Source organism: Pleurodeles waltl, chromosome 4_2 (assembly GCF_031143425.1).
Source record: "Pleurodeles waltl isolate 20211129_DDA chromosome 4_2, aPleWal1.hap1.20221129, whole genome shotgun sequence".
In the NCBI taxonomy this organism is placed as follows: domain Eukaryota; kingdom Metazoa; phylum Chordata; class Amphibia; order Caudata; family Salamandridae; genus Pleurodeles; species Pleurodeles waltl.
In genome coordinates this window covers 940,883,980-940,905,140 of record NC_090443.1, presented here as the reverse complement: position 1 = coordinate 940,905,140, position 21,161 = coordinate 940,883,980, and the positions used below count along the sequence as shown (strand labels likewise).

Below are 21,161 nucleotides of genomic sequence, written 5' to 3'. Positions count from 1 at the left end.
ACGAACATTGTGGACTGGGCTATGTCCCTTTTTGTGTACATATGTATATATCTATAATCTTGCCTAACTTATATTTCATGCTGTTGATCTCATTACATTCACTTTTTCAAAATTGTTTTGTCCTTGCATTATTCATCTGAGTTACGGGGTAAAAAGTGTTTGTAATGCAGCTGATTGTGTGTATGGTGTTGGCGAGAAAGGGGGGTGTGGTGCGTGTGTGTGTCTCTCTCTTTTTCCTCCCAATAGTCTGTACTCACCGTCATCGCCTTCGCCGGCGTTGGTGTTCGTGGTGGAGCAGCATGTAGAAGATCAAGGGGAAGACATGCAGTTCAGGCTCCATGGCGGCGTGGTTGTTCCCTGTGTGTCCAATGGTGAGTCCTTTTCCTTCTGAGCTCAATTTCTGTCAGGCTTTTCATGTCGTTGGTACCGCCCCGGAATAGGTGGCGGGTTGTGTTGTCATAATATGGTGGGCGGAACATTGACTTCTGCCTGGCTGTAGGCGGCTACCGTCATGGTGCCTGTTGTTTCCGCCCTGGCGGTCGGTGTGGTACATTAGCTGTCTTTCAGAGATCTTTCCGCCATATTCATAATTTGGCGATAGTTACTGCCAGCCTGTTGGTGGTATTACTGCCACTTTAACACCGACCGCCAGGGTTGTAATGAGGGCCTATGTCTCTGCGCAGGCAACATCTGAATAGCTGTAGTGCTTTAAATGGAAATGTAGAAGTGCAGATACTCACTATTAATAGTATGTGTTTGGTCCTGAAAAGTGGTGGTAGTCTCCCATTAAATGTATGGCAGCAGTTCTGAGAAGTGCAGGTACTTGCTCTTTCATATTAAAGAAGTGCAGATACTCAGTACCAGACAGTGAAAGCCCATTTAAAGCACTTGCTGTACCAATGTTAAACATTACTGCAAAATCACAGACTTTTTTATCTGGGTAGCGTCTTTTCAAACACTTGTATATACTTTGAACATTCATCAAAGCAGATTATATCTATTTTTCAACAATAGTAAATAAAATATGCTAGAGCTAGAAACACTATCTTCAGAGAAAATCCTGTCCGTATTTTGTGGGGCTCCGAAAGGAAATTTAATAGGTAGAGGTCCTGCTCTCTACAGACTCCACCCAACACGTCAGATGATTTAACTTGGGCAGCAGCCTCCCTCTGTGGTTGGTTTTATCCTGACAGCGCGGCAGAAACAGCTCTCACCATGATTGCTAAAAACCTCCGCGAGCTCCTGCCGGAGTTTACGTCGGATCGCACATTTCTCTCTGCTTTGGTCGTCTGCTCGGGGGCGTCTCTCGTAGCTCTGAGATGGCTGAAGCAGAGAAACATCCACTGGAAGACGGAGGAGGCAAAGAAAAGGAGAGAACTAGGACTTCAGGAAATGGAGAAAGCAGTTCAACGATTTAAAAAAGAGGTATTTTCATAGTGGCAATCGGAGCTCTTCTTAAATTGAATCACAGCTGCAGAAGTATTAAGGATTCCCCGTTTCATTATCTTATCCAGTCATTTTTTGTATTCTGCTCATTGTAGTAGTGAGTTAATAATTAGATTAGCAGGATTACAAGTACCAGAGAGCCACGTAAACCGACTCGCCGACCAATAGATTAGAGAAAGCTCTGGAGGCGGAGTAAATAGCGGGAAGAGAGTTCTTTGGGCAGTGTAACCTCTCAAGAACTACTCTACTCTCTTTCCTTTTGAGCAAACTGCAATTCAGTTTCAGAACCAACATGGGGGGGGGGGGGGCTGTGTTTAATTGTATGTCTGGCATTGTAATAAACTGTGGCCAAAATATGTCAATGTGATTAAAACGAGATAAATTAAATAGGCTTTTCGAGAATAAATATGGGAGTCTGGTTCATAATGCCTATTTTGTGACTTTTTATCTGCTACATTGCATATATACGTATATAATTATATGTATTGATAGAGAATAAGTAACAAGTTCCTGTGTGTTGGCAATGACCCTTTCTGCAGGGATATCCCCAAACTTTTTTGCCTTTCTCCTGTTATTCTGACCCTCTTTTTGTTAGCTGTAGGACTCTGGGCACTTAACCACTGCTAATCAGTGCTAAAGTGCATGTGCTCTCTCCCATAAAACTTGGTATGACTGTTTTACACCTGTTTGGTATATTTAATTTACCTGTAAGTCCCTCGTAAAGTGGTATACCATATACCCAGGGCTTGTAAATTAAGGGGCATATTTATTGGCCTCTAGCGCCACCTTGCGCCACATTAACATCATTTATTTTTACATTAATGTGGCCCAACAAGGCAGAAATCCCTGTGCTGTATTTACAGAGTGGCAAACTGCATGCATTATGCCACTCTGTAACCCTTTGTGCTACATTATGCCTGCGCCAGGCATAATGTATGCAAAGGGGGCGTTCACCCGTCCGGGGAGCCAGAAAAATGGCGTAAGGAAATCTATGAGATTTCCTTATGCCATTTTTTATGGCACTTTTAACGCCTGCTGAAGAGCAGGCATTAAAAGGGGGCTTCCATTCTTTAAAATGGGCCCCTATGTACTCTGCAGGAGTAGCACCAATATTTTGGTGCTACTCCTGCAGAGTACATCAATAGCGTCATAATAAATGACACTATTGCCCCCTACCCTGCGCCATAGTGCGCTGTATTTTAAATACGGCGCACACATGGTGGCGATAGGGGGATGCTAAGGGGCGCAGGGAAAGTGGCGCTGCACTCGGTGCATCACCATTTTCCATAAATCTGCCCCTAAATGTTACTAGTGGGCCTGCTGCGCTGATTTTGCCACCTACAGAAGTAGCCTCCCAAACTTGTCTCAGGCCTGCCACTGCAGTGCCTGCATGCGTAGTTTACTTCCATATTTGCTTGGCAATTCAAACTACTTGCCAAGGCCTAAACTCCCTTTTTACTATACCTAAGTCACCCCAAGGTAGGCGCTAGATAGCCCTGTAGGCAGGGTGCTGTGTATGTTAAAGGTAGGTCATGCACTTATGTGTTTTACATGTCCTAGTAGTGACAAACAGTCTGTTTAATTTTTCACTACTTTGAGGGCTGCTCCTCTCATAGGTCAGCATTGGAGGTTCCCTTATATATTTTTAAGCAGTGATTTCTGATCTGAGAGGAGTAGCGTAGACATGATTGGTATGTTTGGAATGGTAGTGAGAAATCCTCCTTACTGGTGTAGTTGGATTTTACATTACTATTTTAGAAATGTCACTTTTAGAAAGTGGGCATTTCTCTGTGCTTATAACTCTAAGTGCTTTGCAGCCTGACTCAAATCACCATCTAGGGCAGATTGGCAGCTCTTCATGGTGCATACTTCCCAGACAGCCACAGCACAGGAGGGGCTGGGTGTTACAGAAGAGGCATCTGCAAACTGATAGTCACCCTGGGCTGGGAAGAGGGAGGGTCATTCACACCATGCATATCAATAGGCTGTGTCCAGCCCAGGGAGGGTCATTCACACCATGCATATCAATAGGCTGTGTCCTGTCCTCATACAATAGGCTGATTTACCCCCTACAGATGTCTGGAGCCGGGGCTGGGTTGAAAGGGGTTGTGTTATACTTGAAAGGGTTCCTTTGAAGTGACCCCTTGAACAAAGACATTTTTGAGTAAAAGTACAGGGACTCTGACCCCATTATTTTCAGAGCACTATTAGAACTGGAACTGAACCTCTGTCAGAAGGACTGCTGCACTGCCTTAAAGGACTCAACTGGACTTCTCTCCTGCTGGTGTCCTTCTGCCTACTACTTGCTGGGTGGCATAAAGGACTTAATGGATTGCTTTTCTGCATGCTGCCCTGCTGCCAGCTGCTCCTTAACTGTGGGTCATCAGGCACTGTGGATTGCCAGGAGGAATTGCCTTTGTTTGCCCTGATGTTCTGGCCTGCATGTCCCTTGGTGCCCCCAAGTGTTCCCCTGGGCTGGTGACTGCCCCAGAATTGTCTGTGGATCACTGAGCCAGGACCCCCACCATCACTTTTACCCGAGCCCATGGTGCACTTCATTTGTCCCATCCTTATGATTAGTGCATGGTGAGCCCTTCATTTTCCACCTTTCTGCACTCGGAGTGTCACCTGGTATACTAAGCTGGGACTGACATGTGCCCGAGGTCTGCCACTGGTCCCCGAGTGCTGGGGGTCATGCGCTCTTGGCGAGGATCAGCTTTGTTACTCCAGAGGCAGTGGGACCCACACTCCCTGAGCTGTGGCTTGAGCAGCGTTTCCCCAGCTGCCATGCCCCAGGGTAAGAGGGGGAGGTGCAACAGCCGACCATGGAACCTCACCTGCTGGCCATAAGAGGATTGTCACTCCTCGAGAGTCCCCCTGGTGAGGCCCACTACTGCCATGAGGGATGCAAAGGACGGAGCTTGTAAGCCACAATGCAGCGGCATGGATATTACTTTAGAAAGCTGAGGGGGGCGTGTGTTCGTACCCATGCTGCCCTCTTGAGAGAAGCCTGTGCCAGGACCATAATGACCCGCAACCCTGTGCCCCGATGTTGCTGAGGCCACCGAGGAAAGGAGGAAAGGCCGCAGCGTGACCAGACCCGACACCAGAAAAGTACAGGCCAGCAGCCGCACTGCTTTTAGGAGGAGCGTGGGCAATGGCCGTAACCAGCAGCTGCCCGGCGCTACAGGAAGAGTGTGGGCGGCTGACTCAACTCCTGCTTTTGTGTATTCGGGATGCAGGAATACCAGGGAATCTTCCCACTACTCTCTGCCATGCGTGGGTACCCTTTCCCTCCTGCTAGTCGCACCATGGGGGCCTTGGTGTCCGTGTTGTAATCTAGTGGGGTGTGACCTCACAGGAGGCCCCCCTCTGGCGCATTTAGGAATTTGTCAAAATATTCCCAGATGGAAGGCGCCAAGAGCGCAGGTGTGCTACAAACAATGTGAATATAGTGGATTTTTACCAATAGTTGCAAGGCCACCCTATGCCCTACTTTGGAAACCCTGAGTACATTGTAGCCTCTAATGTGAGTGAAAGCGTCCTGCGACATCAGTAGTAGTTGGATAATTCCTGATTCATGTGTTTATGGTGACATCTAGTAATCTAAGGGTTGTACCCTATGATGATTCAGATACACTTTACTACATCGTCTAATGCTATAATGAATGTCATTTCAAGACTTTGAGTACCCTACTAGTCACTGCACCATAGGCCCAGTGCTTTTGTTCTATGACACTTTTGGTACTGTGATATACACATGAGATATAGATACATAGTTTTATACAATCCGGTGTGGAGTCTCATTTGCGGTGTATTTATTGTGTCATCGGTGCGAGTGTGATACATAGATGCTTTACACATAACCTCTGGGGATAAGCCTGACTGCTCTGTGCCATGCTACCAGGGGGTGAGCAGAGGTTATCTTTGGTATGTAACTTACCTTGACTAGAGTGGTGGGTTCTGCCTGGCTTAGGTGTAAACCCTAGCCAACCAGAAACCCCATTCCTAACTTTATACAAAATGTTGCAGTATTGCTCTTGAATAGCTCTGGTGATGTGACATAAACCACGAAGCCGGAAGGTCACCAGAGCCCCTCCATGATAATATAGTACTATATATTAACCAATGCTTCAAAAGTCCACTTTAAGGCACTCTTAACTGTTTTTAAGTCCTGTCATAATCAGACCCCTGACTTTCTCTTTATACGCCTACCCGTTATTTGCAATCCTCTTCAAGGAAGTGAGAACAAGGGTGTGAGAAATCAGGTTGTTGGTTGACCTGGGTATGACCCTGGTCGGGCAGCAACACCAATTCTTGTCAGGGTAAGGCATGAGCGCACCCAAATTAATCTGTGTCCCCACATCTGTACCTTGGCATAGAGCAGTTAGGGGTAACTGCATTTGTGCAACACTTCAAACATTAACACTGTGAAAATAACACATTAAAAGTATCCCACACCAGGTTAGAAAAATGGAACTTAATTTCATAAATAAAACAAAACCAAAATGACAAAAGTCAAATCAATAAAAATTGAACTATGATTTTTAAAGAAACAACTGGAGAATAGTGCCTAAAAGCAAAAAGCACCAACTGGGGATATTGGGGCATGCCGGCCAGGACAAAATAAAAAGTTCAGGCTGATGGAGCGCAGGGAAGCTACAGGGACCCAGTTAGGCCAGTTGAACAAAGTATCACAAAGCCTAGTTGCAGAGTGTTGTGTGGAACTGAGTCAAAGATGTGTTGCACAACTGAGGTGGTGCATTGGTTCCAGGGTGCGGTAGGGCTGAGGTGTGAGATCGTGTTGCGTCAGTGCCGAGGATCCGACAGACGGGGCTTGCAGTGTGAAAGCTAGTGTCAGGGATGTGTTACACAGCAAAGGCAATGAGTTAGTTACAATGAGTGGTGAAGCGGCAATGCTGAGCTTTGGAATTGTTGTGGCTGCCATTGACGAGAGATACAAGTATATGCTCCGGGGAAGCGTCACACAGAGGTGGTTCTGAAGGTGATGCATAAAACTCAAAATCAGGGGTTGATACAAGTCGTTTGCGCCGGCCCAAATCAAGCAGCAGCATTGCTTGTGGTCGAGAATATACTGCTCAGCAGATGAAATATTGTGGTTCTACTCAGGGATGCACAGCTCATCGGTTCCGCTGGTAAGCACCTCAGGCCCATTTCCAAGGGTCCAGGACTGGGATGGCACCGCTTGGCAGGGTAGACACACAGATTGCAGAGCCCAGGTGCAGATGCTGGGTGGTTGGAAGTCTTTTATGTCCCTGAAACTTCAGATCAGGAGGCCAGCCAACTAGCCCTTGGAGTCATTCTGGGTTCTAGGTTGGAGAGATGCAGGTCCAGTCCTTTTCACTGCCAGGCAAGAGGGCAGCAGGCAGCAGTTCGGCACAGCAAAGCAGGAGTCTAGCAGAGTGGCAGTCCTTCAGCAGCACTTCTTCCTGGCATAGTATCCACAGGTCCAGAAGTGTACTGAAGTGGTGGTATTTTAGGTCCAGTTCTTATACCCAGTGGTGCCTTTTATGTGAGGGAGACTTCAAAGACATTCCTTTGAAGTGCACAGATGTTCTGCCATGGCTCCAGGCTTGGTACAGGGGGTATGCAACCCTTTGTATGGGAGCAGGACATAGTCTATCCAGGTGTAAGTGAGACTGTGTCCAGTCCCTCCCTTCCATCCTGCCCAGGATGACCCATCAAGTCACACCTATGCTCCCATTGTGTGTGACTGTATAGGAGGAATACGCAAAGCCCAACTGCCAACTACACCCAGTCATGTGACCCAAGACAGGCTGCTGGCACCAAAAGGCCAAGGTAGGAAAATACCAACTTTCTAAAAGTGGCATTTTCGGAATCGCAATTTCACCATAAGCTAAGATTTTAAACTGTGATTCCAGAGACACTAAACTTGAAGGGGATATATCTTCCCATTTGGAAAGTATACTTATAAAGTGCAATAAGGCAATTCCAATGTTAACCTTTGAGTGAGAAAGGCTTTGCAGTGGTGAAAAACAAATGTAAGAGTTTTTCACTGCCAGGACAGGTAAAACTAAAAAGTACATGTCCTACTTTTTTTATTATGATGCACCCTGCCCTCTGCCCAGAGGGGAGGGTGCATCATATTAAAATTGAAGGTTTGGGCCTGGCAAAGGGTTTATTTGTGAGGTTGAAATGGCAGTTCAAAACTGCTCACGCAGGCTCTGCAATGGCAAGCCTGAGACTTGGTTGAAGGGCAACTTACGTGGATGGCACAATCTCTGCTGCAGGCCCTCTAATAGCATTTATTGTACAGGCCCGGGCTCAGGTAGTGCACTTTACTAGGGACTTATAAGCAATTTAAATATGTCAATTGGGTATATGCCAATGTTATCATGTTTTATGGAAAGAGCGCAAGCACTTCAGCACTTGTTAGCAGTGGTCAAGGGTGCAAATTCATAACGCCAGCAAAAACGAAGTCAGCAAAATCAGGAGGTCTGAAGGCAAAAAGTTAAGGGGGAAACCATGCCAAGGATGCCAGGTCTAACAAGGGGTCTGGTGTTTTTCCTATATGGCTCCCAAAACTTTGGAAATCTCTCCCCTATACCTTAAAACGGAATCTAACTATCTGAGGTTTAGGAAGGTAATAAAGGGCCACCTGTTTGCAAAGGCATTTGTGTAGTTATATTGATTTAGGCTATCACCTCTAAGCACCATGAAAACTTTGGTGAATGTGCGCTATATAAAATATTACATATGAAAAATGTTATGTATTGTTTATATTATATTTGTGTTTAGCTGGAGTTTTTACACTAGAAGAACCAAAGCATATTTTCTCTATCTCTGAATGCCAGTGCAGTTATAGTTAGGTCTGGGTTTCCATAGAAAAAACATTTTTGTTTTCTGAATAACTTTAGAGCCACTTGACAAATTTTCAACAAAATGTCCAAAATTTATGTTCATCCTCTTTGTTTCCATCATTGAAAGTTTATTGTGTTTCCTATTTCATAATTTCAAAGGGAAGACTTGGTTCAAGCAGGTTTAAATTTGGTACTGCAAAGGAAATTACCATAAATTCCACTAGCATGGACCCCAACAATTTCACCCAGAATGTCACCTCAGCAATAACATGTGCACTCACACCTTGCTTTTTATGGAACGTTCCTGTTGATGGATGGACAAAGGAGTCAATACCTCGTTACATCTTGATGATCAGTGATTCAAATGCAGGTTGTCCAGGAGCAGCTCCTCTCCTTGGTCCTTGCCAAGGGCTGAACTCCCACCCCCACACCTGTTCTCCAAACATTGCAGCTGAATTTGTTAACATAACCCAAAGGTTCCTGGGTATTTGTGTATTTCTAAGCACAGAAAATCTGAAATTAGCCCAATGTACATACAACCTTGCATGATTCCTGGTGCATATGGAGATAGTGCCTTCAACTGTCCCATCCCGATGGAGGCTCCACTTGGAATCCTCTTTCATGTCTCATATGCCACATCCTGCAAGTGTAAGACAATATTACAATGTATGTCTTCTAGTTCTTCAAGCCCATGTTTATGAGCTGACGTCTCTCACTAGTCCTTCTGGTAAAGTGCACCAGTGGAAATCACATTCTATATTTAACATTGCCTACGCTATTCATGCAACCTAGATTTTCTTTCAAAGCTGTGTTGTTGGCTATCAGAGAAACCTATAACCCCGTAGACTACCACTGCCTGTGAAAATTTGTCTCATTGTGCACAGCGACCAGACAACCATGCTGCTGGTGTTCAATAAACATCTGTGCTATGGCAGTGTTTTTCAATCAACGTTCTGCTGTACCCTAGGATTTCAGAGACCATTGTCAGTCAGTCTCTGGCAAGACGCAATCAGGGCAGCATAAATGATGTTGGTCACCACTTTTTAATATATCAGAAACAGAAGACAGCCTAGTGAGGGATCCCCCTCTCTTGATACTCAAATTTGCGAAAGCCTGCAACAGCCATAATGTGAAACTGTTAATGAAATATATATTTAATAAAGTCATGTATTCAGCTTAAATATTTTTGAATAATTTTGAGAAAGTCATCCCTTTAGGATGTTCACCCCCATTTTCCCTGACTGATACTGTTGGTAACTGACCCGACTGTGCCCTGCACTCTGCTAACTGGGCCCAGTGCTCTGAACAAGAGGTATTTGGTAAAGTGGTACAATTACAATTGGCAATGACCGACTTGTGTAAGTCCCTAGTAGATAATAGGGAAAGGAGGGGTCAAACTACCTATAAGTCCTTAGTACAAAATAGGGCAGGGAAGTTTAGAGGCCCAGTAGATTTCTTGCACTGGAGTCTCCACTGCTGTGTTGTCTGCTGCCAGTTGTAAAGGCAGCCCTGCCTTGCAGGCTGTCTTTAAAAAGTCAAATGTATGCAAATTCGACTTTGGAATTAAAGTGACTTCCAAAGTGATAACCTACTTTATTTTTTCATACCTCACCCCTAAGATCTACCGTAGGTGCCCCAGTGTTGGGGTGCCATGAACTATAAGCAGGGACATGATAAAAGATGTTTTACATGCCCTGGTGAGGGAAAAACTGCTCCTTTCACTTTTCCTCATTGTAGATACTTAACTCCATAGGTTATTGGAGTTTTTCAGATAAGCATAAATATTGCTAGGAAGGATCTAAATTTGTCATGAAAGGACTCGAACGATTGAAATTTATAATAACTATTACAGAACGGAAGTTATAGGACTTTCTTTTCTGTAAGCCAAAATCCAGCCTGCTAGTGGCCTCTCCTGATTGGTCAGCCTTAACAGGATTAGCCAGGGTGCTTTGATGAGGTGATAAGTGGCCTGCACTGAGCAGAGGTAATCTGATGGGGGCGGGTCTGCAGCTACAGAAACCAGGCCTGGAAAGGGGCTGGGTAAATCAAACAGGGCTTCAACAGAAGCAGGACAGAAAGGAATGCCAGCCAGGCCTGTCTTCTCACCATGTACCTCACAGACAGATAGTAGGCCCAGGAAAGGAATTTGCAGAGGGTCTGGAGGGGGAGAGTCAATGGAAATGAGCCACACCAGTAGGTTGGTTAAACCAGGTCTTGCTCCTCTGGAGAAAAATCGTCTATCTTGGATTTTAAACTGCACTGCAATATGGGACAAGAAAATGCCACACTTTGGAAGAAGCTTTTGGGTGGCACCCTGTATCTTATTGGGCAGGGGTGCCCCCCCCCCACCGGTCCTCTAAAATGATTGAATAAATGTGGCTGAGCTTTATTGCAACTCAGATCTGCTGCCTGAAACCACAAGCTGAAGGACTGTCCTGCTGGACTGCACCCTAAAGTACTGTTCCTGCAGCACACTGGAGCAATAGCCCAGCCCTAAATACTTTGCCTTGCTTCAAAAAGGACTCAGGAGTGGACTGAAATCAACAGGTTTACAGAGCTTGCTTACATCAACCATCATAAAAGTCCCCAGCCTGGAGTGCGTCCAGTGGACTTTTAAGGACTTGGCCATGTGCATTGTGTGCATCGGGGGTCCAAACTTCCAAGGGCCATCTCAGAGCTTCTAGGCCCTTGGATTTGTATTTGGGATGTGTTGAACCCTCAAGAAGAACTTCAGGAAGGACTTTCAGAAGTTTGGAGCAACGTTTAGACAAAGCTCCACAAGTGGACCTACCCTACTTCGTGGGTCAAGCCGACTGCCTTCAACTGTGACCCAACCTGAATTTTAGGCTTGTCCTGCTGAAAACTCTGGAGCTCCAGACTTCCAGGATTTGATCGGGGCCTGGCGGAAAAGCAATCTGACAATGTTGCATCGAAATTGGCTTGCTGGAAAGGACCGCACAACATTGAAAGAGAAAAGTTCCTAAGTGCAAATGTAAAATTTTGACAAAAGCCTACCGCTCAGTGTATTCGAGCAGGGCTCCATCGCAGTCCACCTCAAATTGTGACTTGGTCCCGGTCTAGCGTGACCAGATGTCCCCAGTTGGCGCTATTGATTTCTAAGCACTAGAAAGCACAATTTTTCAAAATAATCTTTAAAATTCATAACACTGGTTCCCTCTATTGAGTTTTGTTGTTTGGGTGTCATTTTAAAGATATAAATATTTTCTACTTTTATAAATTGGTGTGTGATTTTTATATAGTGTTGTGTCCTACTTATTTACTGTATTGGTATATTTAAATGCTTTACATACCTTTCTCTTGATTAAAGCCTGCCTGCTCGTTGCCAAGCTACCAGGGGTTAAGCCAGGGGCTGATGTTTTGAGACCTTGAATGGACCTAGCAGTGGAGTGGTGGCCTTATTGCTAGTGGTAGGTGTATACTTGCCCCTACTAATAATCCACCTTCCAGCAATAAAACAAACATTTTCTACAGACAGCCATAAAACAATTTGATGGGAAAGATCCAGTTAAATGTGTGTTATGTACGCTCCATGACCATCATTCCATGTGTCACTTTGTAAGCATATCCAGAACCCATAGAGAATCAATCAACAATGGCAGGACTGGTCTCAGAGTGTCCATGAGCTGGAGTCCTTAGCAATATTTCCAGGACAGGAGACTAAAATACACAGTCTCAATGCTGGATAAAATAATATCTACCATTGCTTGCACAGGTGAACACAGAAGTAGTACTTATGTGTTTTAAATATGAAGCAAATGGATCTCTTCCTTTATACATGGGATAAAAGTGGGATGACTAGGATCTGAAAAAATAGAAGAGCTGTAGAAAGGGAAATGCAGACATTTATGCAGCACTGTAGCTGAGTAATGATGAAGAAGGTGCCTTATATGTTGTCTGTCCAAAATCTTTCTGTTTGACCACAGGGTCTGACTTGGGCAGAAAATAGGCCCGGGCACCAATATAAAAGTGGTTCCAATTAATGAATTAGATAGCTAATTGCAATAGGTCTCGCATTTGCTTGAGTTAGAGATATTGGCGCTGTAAATTCATAACTGGGCTTTGCTTGCTACACATAAATTGGTGCACCCTGCCTCATAATTTGGTCTTTTCCTGCCACATAATTCCAGTGGCCCTGCATATAACTAAAGCACTTTCATTTACCTTCTTCCTCTATCTGCAGCAAAAAATGAAAATGTTGCCACTACCTTTATAGTACGCAGTAATATGGTGCGTTCCTGGTTAAATTTTGATATCTTAAAAAAGGGAGCCAATCTCACATGTATTCACACTGCCACGCAGGGCCCATGCAAGTATGCAACTGCCGTAGATGAGTCAGACGACACAGCAAGTAACCTTCATAAGGCCTGAGACAACCCAACTCAACATTTGCTGCAGAGAATGCCAAAACATCACCACGTCACCTTGTAAGGCAAACTCTAATTATGTAAAAAACTCCTATCATTTCATGACAATGTTACAATAACTATTTTTTGTAACCGATTCAAAATCACTTGGTTTCAACTCCAAACTACTGCTGCTCATTCAATTGACTTGAATAGTGTAAAGGCTAATAAAACCGTCTGCTTTGCTCGATTGGTTCATGTGTTTGCTACAAATTTCAAATCTCAAAGAGGGTGGAAGGTAGAGAAATGTAGATAGAATTAGGAGGCATTGGTCTTCAGTGATCCGTGCGCTGCAGTAAGTCTCTCCGGCATTCCTTCTTCCCAAGGGTACTCCCACCTGCTTGTGAGTCCTTCACCGTAACAGGGATAGCAGGAAGCGAGATCTGTGCTGCCAGCCCCATTGAATTCAGAGATAATCACTGTAGGAGGCTGGCCTGGCTTATAGTGGGTACCTTGTGGTACTTACACCTTGTGCCAGTTCCAGTTATCCCTTATTAGTAGATTAGAAGTGTTCTAGCAGCTTAGGCTGATAGAGGTAGCTATAGCAGAGCAGCTTAGGCTGAACTAGGAGACATGCAAAGCTCCTACTATACCACTTATATCACTTAGCACTATATCATAAGAAAACACAATACTCAGAATTACTAAAAATAAAGGTACTTTATTTTAGTGACAATATGCCAAAAGTATCTCAGAGGATATACTCCATTAGGAGGTAAGTAAAATACACAAAATATACACACAGACCAAAATCAGGTAAGTAAAACACTTAGAAAAGTAGTGCAAACACTGTTGAACACAATAGAGTGCAATAGCAGAAAATAGGCCTGGGGGCAACACAAACCCTATACTCCAAAATTGGAATGCGAACCATGAATGGACCCCAGGCCTAGTGTAGTGTGTAGAGGGTCACTGGCAGTGTAAAAAAACACTAAGGGTGTCCAGGATACCCCATCCCAAGACCCTGAAAAGTAGGAGTAAAGTTAGCCTACTACCCCAGAAAGACAGTAAAGTCGAGATAGGGGATTCAGCAAAGACAACAACTGACTGAAAAGCACTGAAGACGGATTCCTGGACCTGAGGACCTGCAAAGAAAGGGGACCAAGTCAAAGAGTCACGCAAGTATCCAGGGGGGCAGGAGCCCACTAAACCCTGGATGAAGGTGCAAAAGGGCTGCCTCTGGGTGGAAGAAGCTGAAGATTCTGCAACAACGGAAGGTGCCAGGAACTTCTCCTTTGGTCAGAAGATGTCCCACGGCGTGCCGGAGGATGCAGAGTTGTTTCGACGCAGAAAGATCACAAACAAGCTTTGCTAGCTGCAAGAGTCGCAGTTAACGGTTTTGGGTGCTGCCAGGGCCCAGGAAGGACCAGGGGGTCGCCCCTTGGAGGAGGAGACAAAGGGGGCTCTCAGCAACACAGAGAGTCCACGCAGAAGCAGGCAGCACCCGCAGAAGCACCTGAACAGGCGTTCAGAAGATCTGAGCACGACGGTCGACTCAGCACAACAAAAGAGGGTCCCACGAAGTCGGAGTCCAACTCAGCGAGTTGGGCAATGCAGGACAGAGTGCTGGGGACCTGGGCTAGGCTGTGCACAAATGAAGTCTTGCAAAAGTGCACAGAAGCCCTAGCAGCTGCAGTTCACACAGTACACAGGATTTCTGTCTGGCCTGTGGAGGCAAGGACTTACCTCCACCAAATTTGGACAGAAGGGCCAGTGGACTGTCGGGAACACTTGGATCCAGCTCCTGTGTTCTAGGGACCACGCTCGTCAAGATGAAAGGGGACCCAGAGGACCGGTGATGCAGAAGTTTGGTGCCTGCGTTGGCAGGGGGACGATTCTGTTGATCCACGGGAGATTTCTTCTTGGCTTCCAGTGCAGGGTGAAGGCAGACAGCCCTAAGATCATGCACCGCCAGGAAACAGTCGAAAAAGCCGGCAGGATGAGGCGCTACAATGTTGCTGGTAGTCTACTTGCTACTTTGTTGCATTTGTGCAGGCGTCCTGGATCAGTCAGCGGTCGATCCTTGGCAGAAGTCGAAGAGAGAAGTGCAGAGGAACTCTGGTGAGCTCTTGCATTCGTTATCTGGTGAGATACCCACAGGAGAGACCCTAAATAGCCCTCAGAGGAGGATTGGCTACAGAGAAAGGTAAGCACCCATCACGAGGGGTCTCTGACGTCACCTGCTGACACTGGCCACTCAGCGGTGTCCATTGTGCCCTCACACTCTGCATCCAAGATGGCAGAGGTCTGGGACACACTGGAGGACCTCTGGTCAGGGAAGTGGTCACTCCCCTTTCCTTTGTCCAGTTTCACGCCAGAGCAGGGCTGGGGGGATCCCTGAACTGGTGTAGACTGGCTTATGCAAGGAGGGCACCATCTACTCCTCTCAGGCCCTTCACACCTATTTCCAAAGAGGATATCCTTTGTTCTGCCTTCCTTGGACTTGGCTGCCCAGGCCCCAGGGGGGGCAGAAACCTGCCTGAGGGTTGGCAGCAGCGGTAGCTGCAGAGAAAACCCCGGAAAGTTAGTTTGGCAGTACCCTGGCTCTATGCTAGAGCCCCGGGGATGCATGAAATTGTCCCCCCAATACCAAAATGGTATTGGGGGGACAATTCCTTGATCCTAGACATGTTACATGGCCATGTTCAGAGTTACCATTGTGATGCTACATATAGGTATTGACCTATATGTAGTGCACATGCGTAATGGTGTCCCCGCACTCACAACGTCCGGGGAAATTGCCCTGAAAAATGTGGGGGCACCTTGGCTAGTGGCAGGGTGCCCTCACACTAAGTAACTTTGCAGCTAACCTTCACCAAGTGAGGGTTAGACATATAGGTGATTTATAAGTTACTTAAGTGCAGTGTACAATGGCTGTGAAATAACGTGGACGCTATTTCACTCAGGCTGCAGTGGCAGTCCTGTGTAAGATTTGTCTGAGCTCCCTGTGGGTGGCAAAAGAAATGCTGCAGCCCATAGGGATCTCCTGGAACCCCAATACCCTGGGTACCTAGGTACCATATACTAGGGGATTATAAGGGTGTTCCAGTGTGCCAATCAGAATTGGTATAATTAGTCACTAGCCTGCAGTGACAGTTTTAAAGAGAGAGCATAAACACTGAGGTTCTGGTTAGCAGTGCCTCAGTGATACAGTTAGGCAGCACACAGGGAACACATACAGGGCACACTTTATGAGCGCTGGGGTACTGGCTAGCAGGATCCCAGTGACACAGGCAAAAACAAACACACATACAGTAAAAATGGGGGTAACATGCCAGGCAAGATGGTACTTTCCTACAATCACTCTCTGCGGAACCAGGCTACTCGCCACTAGGAGAAAGACACTCTCAAGTATCTGCTGTGCATAACTGTGACACAAGGAGAGTCCAAGTGTGAGACAAGAGCTGGGGCTGGCAGCATAGATCCAGCCTCCTGCTATCTCTGTTACGGCCAAGGACTCACAAGCAGGTGGGGTAAACTTAGGGGAGAAGAAATGCCGGAGAGACTTAATGCAGCGCACGGATCACTGAAGACGAATGCCTCTTAATTATATCTGCATTTCTCTACTGATGGCAGGGTAAACCAGCCACGGCTAAAGAAAAGAGACAGGCTCACCATGATGCTGATGACATCATCACGCACAATGTGCGGCCGCCATCTTGAATAAATTGGGGCAATATATTTTAACTATCATATCAGTAGCGATTTTCTCCACACATCGGCATCGTGTAGGGAAATCAATAAGAACACAGTTGTGGTCACAACTGTCTTTGCGTGGCGGCAGGGGGCGGAAACAGGCGCCCTCATAAAACAGCCTCTAACATTTGTACTCGGTCTTTGAATGCACAGCACATGCAACCAGAGAAGAACATGATTTAGAGCCCTGTTAACAGAAAACATCCAGCACTGGTCAAATACTATTAGCCTTTGAAAAAAGTAGCCCCTAAGCACATGTTACATTGGCACAAGTGGAAGGGTACTGGGGCCATGCTCCAGGGGAGTGTACAACTGTGGAAAAGGTGGGACAAAGAGCAAGGATTGACCACTAGCAAGCAAGGATTTTTTAAGGACACTGAAGGAAACCAGTGAAAAAGCAGAGAGCCCACAAGGAAGTATAGAAGTATATACTAAAGTATATAGAAGAGGTCTTGAATGCTTAACCTAAAAAGTGGCACATGGAGCAGTTTTAAACTTGGAAAGACACGCTGTATAGATGTTTTGCAAGGTATGGGAGACTGCATCCATTGGTACATTAATAGCCGGCCCGGCAGTCCATAAAACAGGACCACACACTGACCTGCCAGACCAGCCCTTTGGGCACTGCCTTATTGTCCTATAGGTGAATCCTAACCTGCCTGACTAACATTATATGGATTGTTCTTTCAATCATTTGCATATTATGTTGTAGATCTGGTGGAATGATTTGGACTATATGGCATATTATCCACACATAAGAAGGCTAAACATTGGCCTGTTTGTGTTAGGTATCTGAAAATGAGTTCAACCATTGCATACCTCATCTGTATCATGAAGTATGTCACTGACAAGCTAAAACCTGTTTCCATAAATACTTTTGATTCCTTTAGGGAGCAGATATAAGCCTCGCCCATGACGCTCTTTTAATCCTTGTGTCTTGAACCCATCCAAAAACACAACCCAAACTGCCTTCTAAATGCTTAATTGATAAAAACTGCTTCTATTTCTAATTCCGTATTTTTGATATGCGAGGAGCCCTTCAAGACAAAACTAGGGGACCCTTTCTAAAAACTGCCCTTCCTCAGATTAGTTCGGAATCGGACCCAGCTTGTGATCCATTTAGATATCTCATTGTGCCCGCTGCAAAGAGAGGAAAGGCTCCGGGAAGGGGTTACATTGGTTGTGGGTGGTAGGGGTGGGCGCACGGAAGTGGCCGGGAAAGGCTACAGAGGAAGACGAGCAAAAGATGAAGAAATAGATGAGAAAACACACACCAATAGGCTGCAATAAGCATGCTTAGTGTGTTCATATTATTACAGACATCTGTGTGTAAACTGCTGTTGAAGTGTGGGCATAAACCGTGCAACGCCTCTCGCGGGTTAAATCACAGTGTGTAAAAGGGGGAGAGTGGGGCACGAGGGATGTGACACTCCAAGTTGGGCGTCCTATAACCTAACATTTGCTAAAAAAATTATTGAAATCCCATGTCGGGTCCAAATGTAAGTGTGCATCTGAAACACAATTAGCGCGGTGCCTGTAGTCAGAGCCATCCGCACATCCAGTCTAACAGCACAGATGGTAATATATATCTGTTTAATTACAAACTGAACTGCTTGGAAACCAAAGACAAAATGAAAAGAAGGAATGTTCCTTTATTTAGTTTTATTTACTGGGGAGTGTGGTGGAGCGGTGTCAACTTTCAGTTCCCTCGAACGTTTAAATCAACGTAAATAGGAGAGAGGCCCTCAAACATGTCAGACATCCAGTATAATGCCAGCATTCGAAATAATGGAATTATATTAGAAGACTGATAGTGGAACAAACTGATTTTCGAGTGCTTCTCTCATATTTATTTTGCTATAAACTTGTGCTGCATAGAAGGATTTAGGCTGAAAAATCTAGGGGAGTGAGCACCGATTTTTGAAATTTTCAGTGAGTTTGAGCTTGTGCGGTGGGAAAGGATCATTGCTGCCTTTCTTTTGTGCTTCGTTACTAAGGCCTGATGAAGCACCAGGAAGCAGGGGAGGCTCCACCTTGCTTTCTCACAGTGTGCATTGGCCCCTGAGGCACCGAGCACCCACCCCACACCGGTCCCCGCCCCTCCCTTTAGCAGGTGGTAACTGGGAATGTAATTGTCTGTGGAATGAGGCATACACCGGCATTTTATTCCCGGACCAGGGGCAAAATGCATGGATAAGAGTTGCAGTTACCGCAGTAATCATTAATCCTGGACCCGGTGATTTTTCCCACCCTGTACAGGGCAACTGATAATCAGGGCCAAGTGTTAGGTAGATAGATTTCAAATAGGAGCACAATATAATATTGACGTGTACATTCTTGTGGCACAGGCGTGTAAGTAAAGGCATATAGGGCCATATGTATGAACACAAATTCCCATAGATACAGAATGGGTAAAACCCTTTGATACATCTGGCCCACAATTCCTTAAACAGGCAACTGTGTTGCAGTTTGGGCTTTTCCTCTGCTAATGGTTTGGGGTCTAATAGATGAGTGAAGGCATTTCGCTCATAATTTCAGTTTATTGCCAAGAAGGTACGGGTGTTAGTTTGTAGTTCATAAACTCCATTTATCCATTCATTTAATTTATCCATTCATTCATAGGAGAGACTGTTACAGTCTTGTGCATTGTTGCAGATGCATTCGCACTGATCATATCTTTTGCTTTGTCTATGTTTGGCGCATAGGTTTGGCCCGGTCACAATGGGGCCGCAAAAACAGGTGAATACTAGTTCATTTGTATTAGCGTGGAGAGAGCAAATTAGGGGATGTTAACATTTCACTTGCTTGCAAGTTCTGAATGTTGAATAACTGCCCAACAGTGCCTGCTGTTCCCCATTCCACTGTCTGTTTTGGACTATCCGCCCTAAGAATCTAAAACAGAATAACGGCTTGTCAAAAAGTACCAACAATGATATAGTACTGTAAACAGAAAAGGGTCAAAATGCACTGTCTCTTATAAAGATACAGCTCTCTCTTATACAGACACAACACCTTAAAAGAGAGTGATAGAGGCAGGGGCGGCTCCTCCGCTATGGCGGAGTAGCGTCGCCTCCCCGCCAGCAGCAGGAGCTGCAAACCTATAAAAATAAAAGAATAATAAACAATGTTTATTATCGTTTTATTTTTAAAGGGGAGGGGCAAAGGGGGTGACGAGCAGTGAGGGGAGTGTACAGAGCACTCCCCTCAGTGCGCATGTATGTGTGGCCGGCCGTCTCAGGCCAGCCAAACACACATGTGCACAAGGGCTCTCTCCAACCCAGCACTGTGTTCTCGGCTCTCAGTCTGCATTTTAGCGCCCAGCCAGGGCACTCCAGCCAATCATAACGCTGCTCTGAGCAGCGCCATGATTGGCCACAGGGCAGGCTGGGAGCCTGCAGTGCAGTGGAGAGCGGCAGTGAGCTTCAGGTAAGTCTTTTTAAAAATATTTATTTATTTTTGTGTTATTCCAACCCCCCCCCCCCTGTCGCTCAGTCACCAGCTGGATGGAGGTTTAATGGAAAGATGAAAATGGCTACAGGCAATATCTCTGATGATGTGAATGGTAAACTTAAAAGGATGGACTTCTTCAGAGCCAGAGATGCTAGAAATATTCTATTGCTGGCTTTGTGGTACAGATATGGGATATCTTGCACATTGGCAGGTCATTGTTCAGACCAGATGCCATCATGTCGGTTTTATGAAGATTACAACTCTTGGCTGCAATGATATTGTCTAGCAAAGAGGTCTCCAGTTGTTTTTTCTCTTTATTTGATTAAAACGTACCACAGTGCTGTTTTAGGGGGTCTTTTCAAATAGAATGTTCCTAGATATCTCATAATAATAGTTGGGTTTGTAAAATTCCAATTTGGAGGGAGTTGTAATCCGGCCTGCCTCTTGAATATTAATGAATAGCAATGAGGTATGTCACAAATTGTGACTTATTCCATTTGGTGGCCATCATAAGGATGAATGCTCGCTAGCATCACCTGAGCATCATGTCTGCGATCACCCTTAACTAAGGTTAGATTTTTTTTAAAGCAGTCTGTTTTACATTCAGAACATGGAAGGTTCCCAAGAGTACCCTTTACCTTTTCCGAATGGCTTAACACCCTGACGTAAGAGCCAAGTATATTTTAATGGTTTGCAACCAGAGTTTAGATGTCAAACATTGATAAATCTCATACTGAATTGGTACTTGGAATGGACATCAACACCAAGCCTTCCAAACAGCAAATTGTTATCGGATCACAGTCCCATTTTAGGAATGGTAAAAGTTTGAACCAGAGTGTTTGCCACCATAAAATATGATCATACATCAGGGTGTTTGTCTTCTGAATTTATCGAGAAAGTATGGAATTGACAATTACATAGTTTTGTGAAGTGCTGTTGTTCCATATAATTTTGGAGGACAAAATAACAAGGCAAATGTGTTCACTTCCAGTTTCACAGTAAGTAATGATTTGGTTTTCCTGTGATGGCAGATAAGCTCGGCAATGTGAGAATGCCTCATTAACAAAGAGCAGGAAAAGAGTGATACTTTACACAATCACAACTGTGTGACCTGATATTTATGTGGACCATATTGTATCCTGAAAGTTGTCTCAGACAAGTGCAGGGATTTGGGAGTAAAGGAAACATTCTAAGTGTTACTCTGTTCAAGGCATGTAATCAATTCAAGGATACAGTTCCATTTCTTCATTTGGCACAAGAAAGTGGAGAGAGCTTCCGATTAGTAGGAGTGAAAACTACAACC

General features: G+C 45.2%; 1 protein-coding gene across 1 annotated transcript in view; it reads left to right on the top strand.

Moving 5' to 3' along the window:
- The first annotated feature begins 1,148 nt into the window (after positions 1 to 1,148).
- Positions 1,149 to 21,161, top strand: part of LOC138293500 (vitamin D3 hydroxylase-associated protein-like) — a 392,308-nt gene continuing 372,295 nt past the window's right edge. The window contains exon 1 of the mRNA XM_069232738.1: positions 1,149 to 1,425. Coding sequence (XP_069088839.1) covers positions 1,216 to 1,425 — 210 coding nt within the window. The 5' untranslated portion in view covers positions 1,149 to 1,215. The remainder of the gene's footprint in view (positions 1,426 to 21,161) is intronic.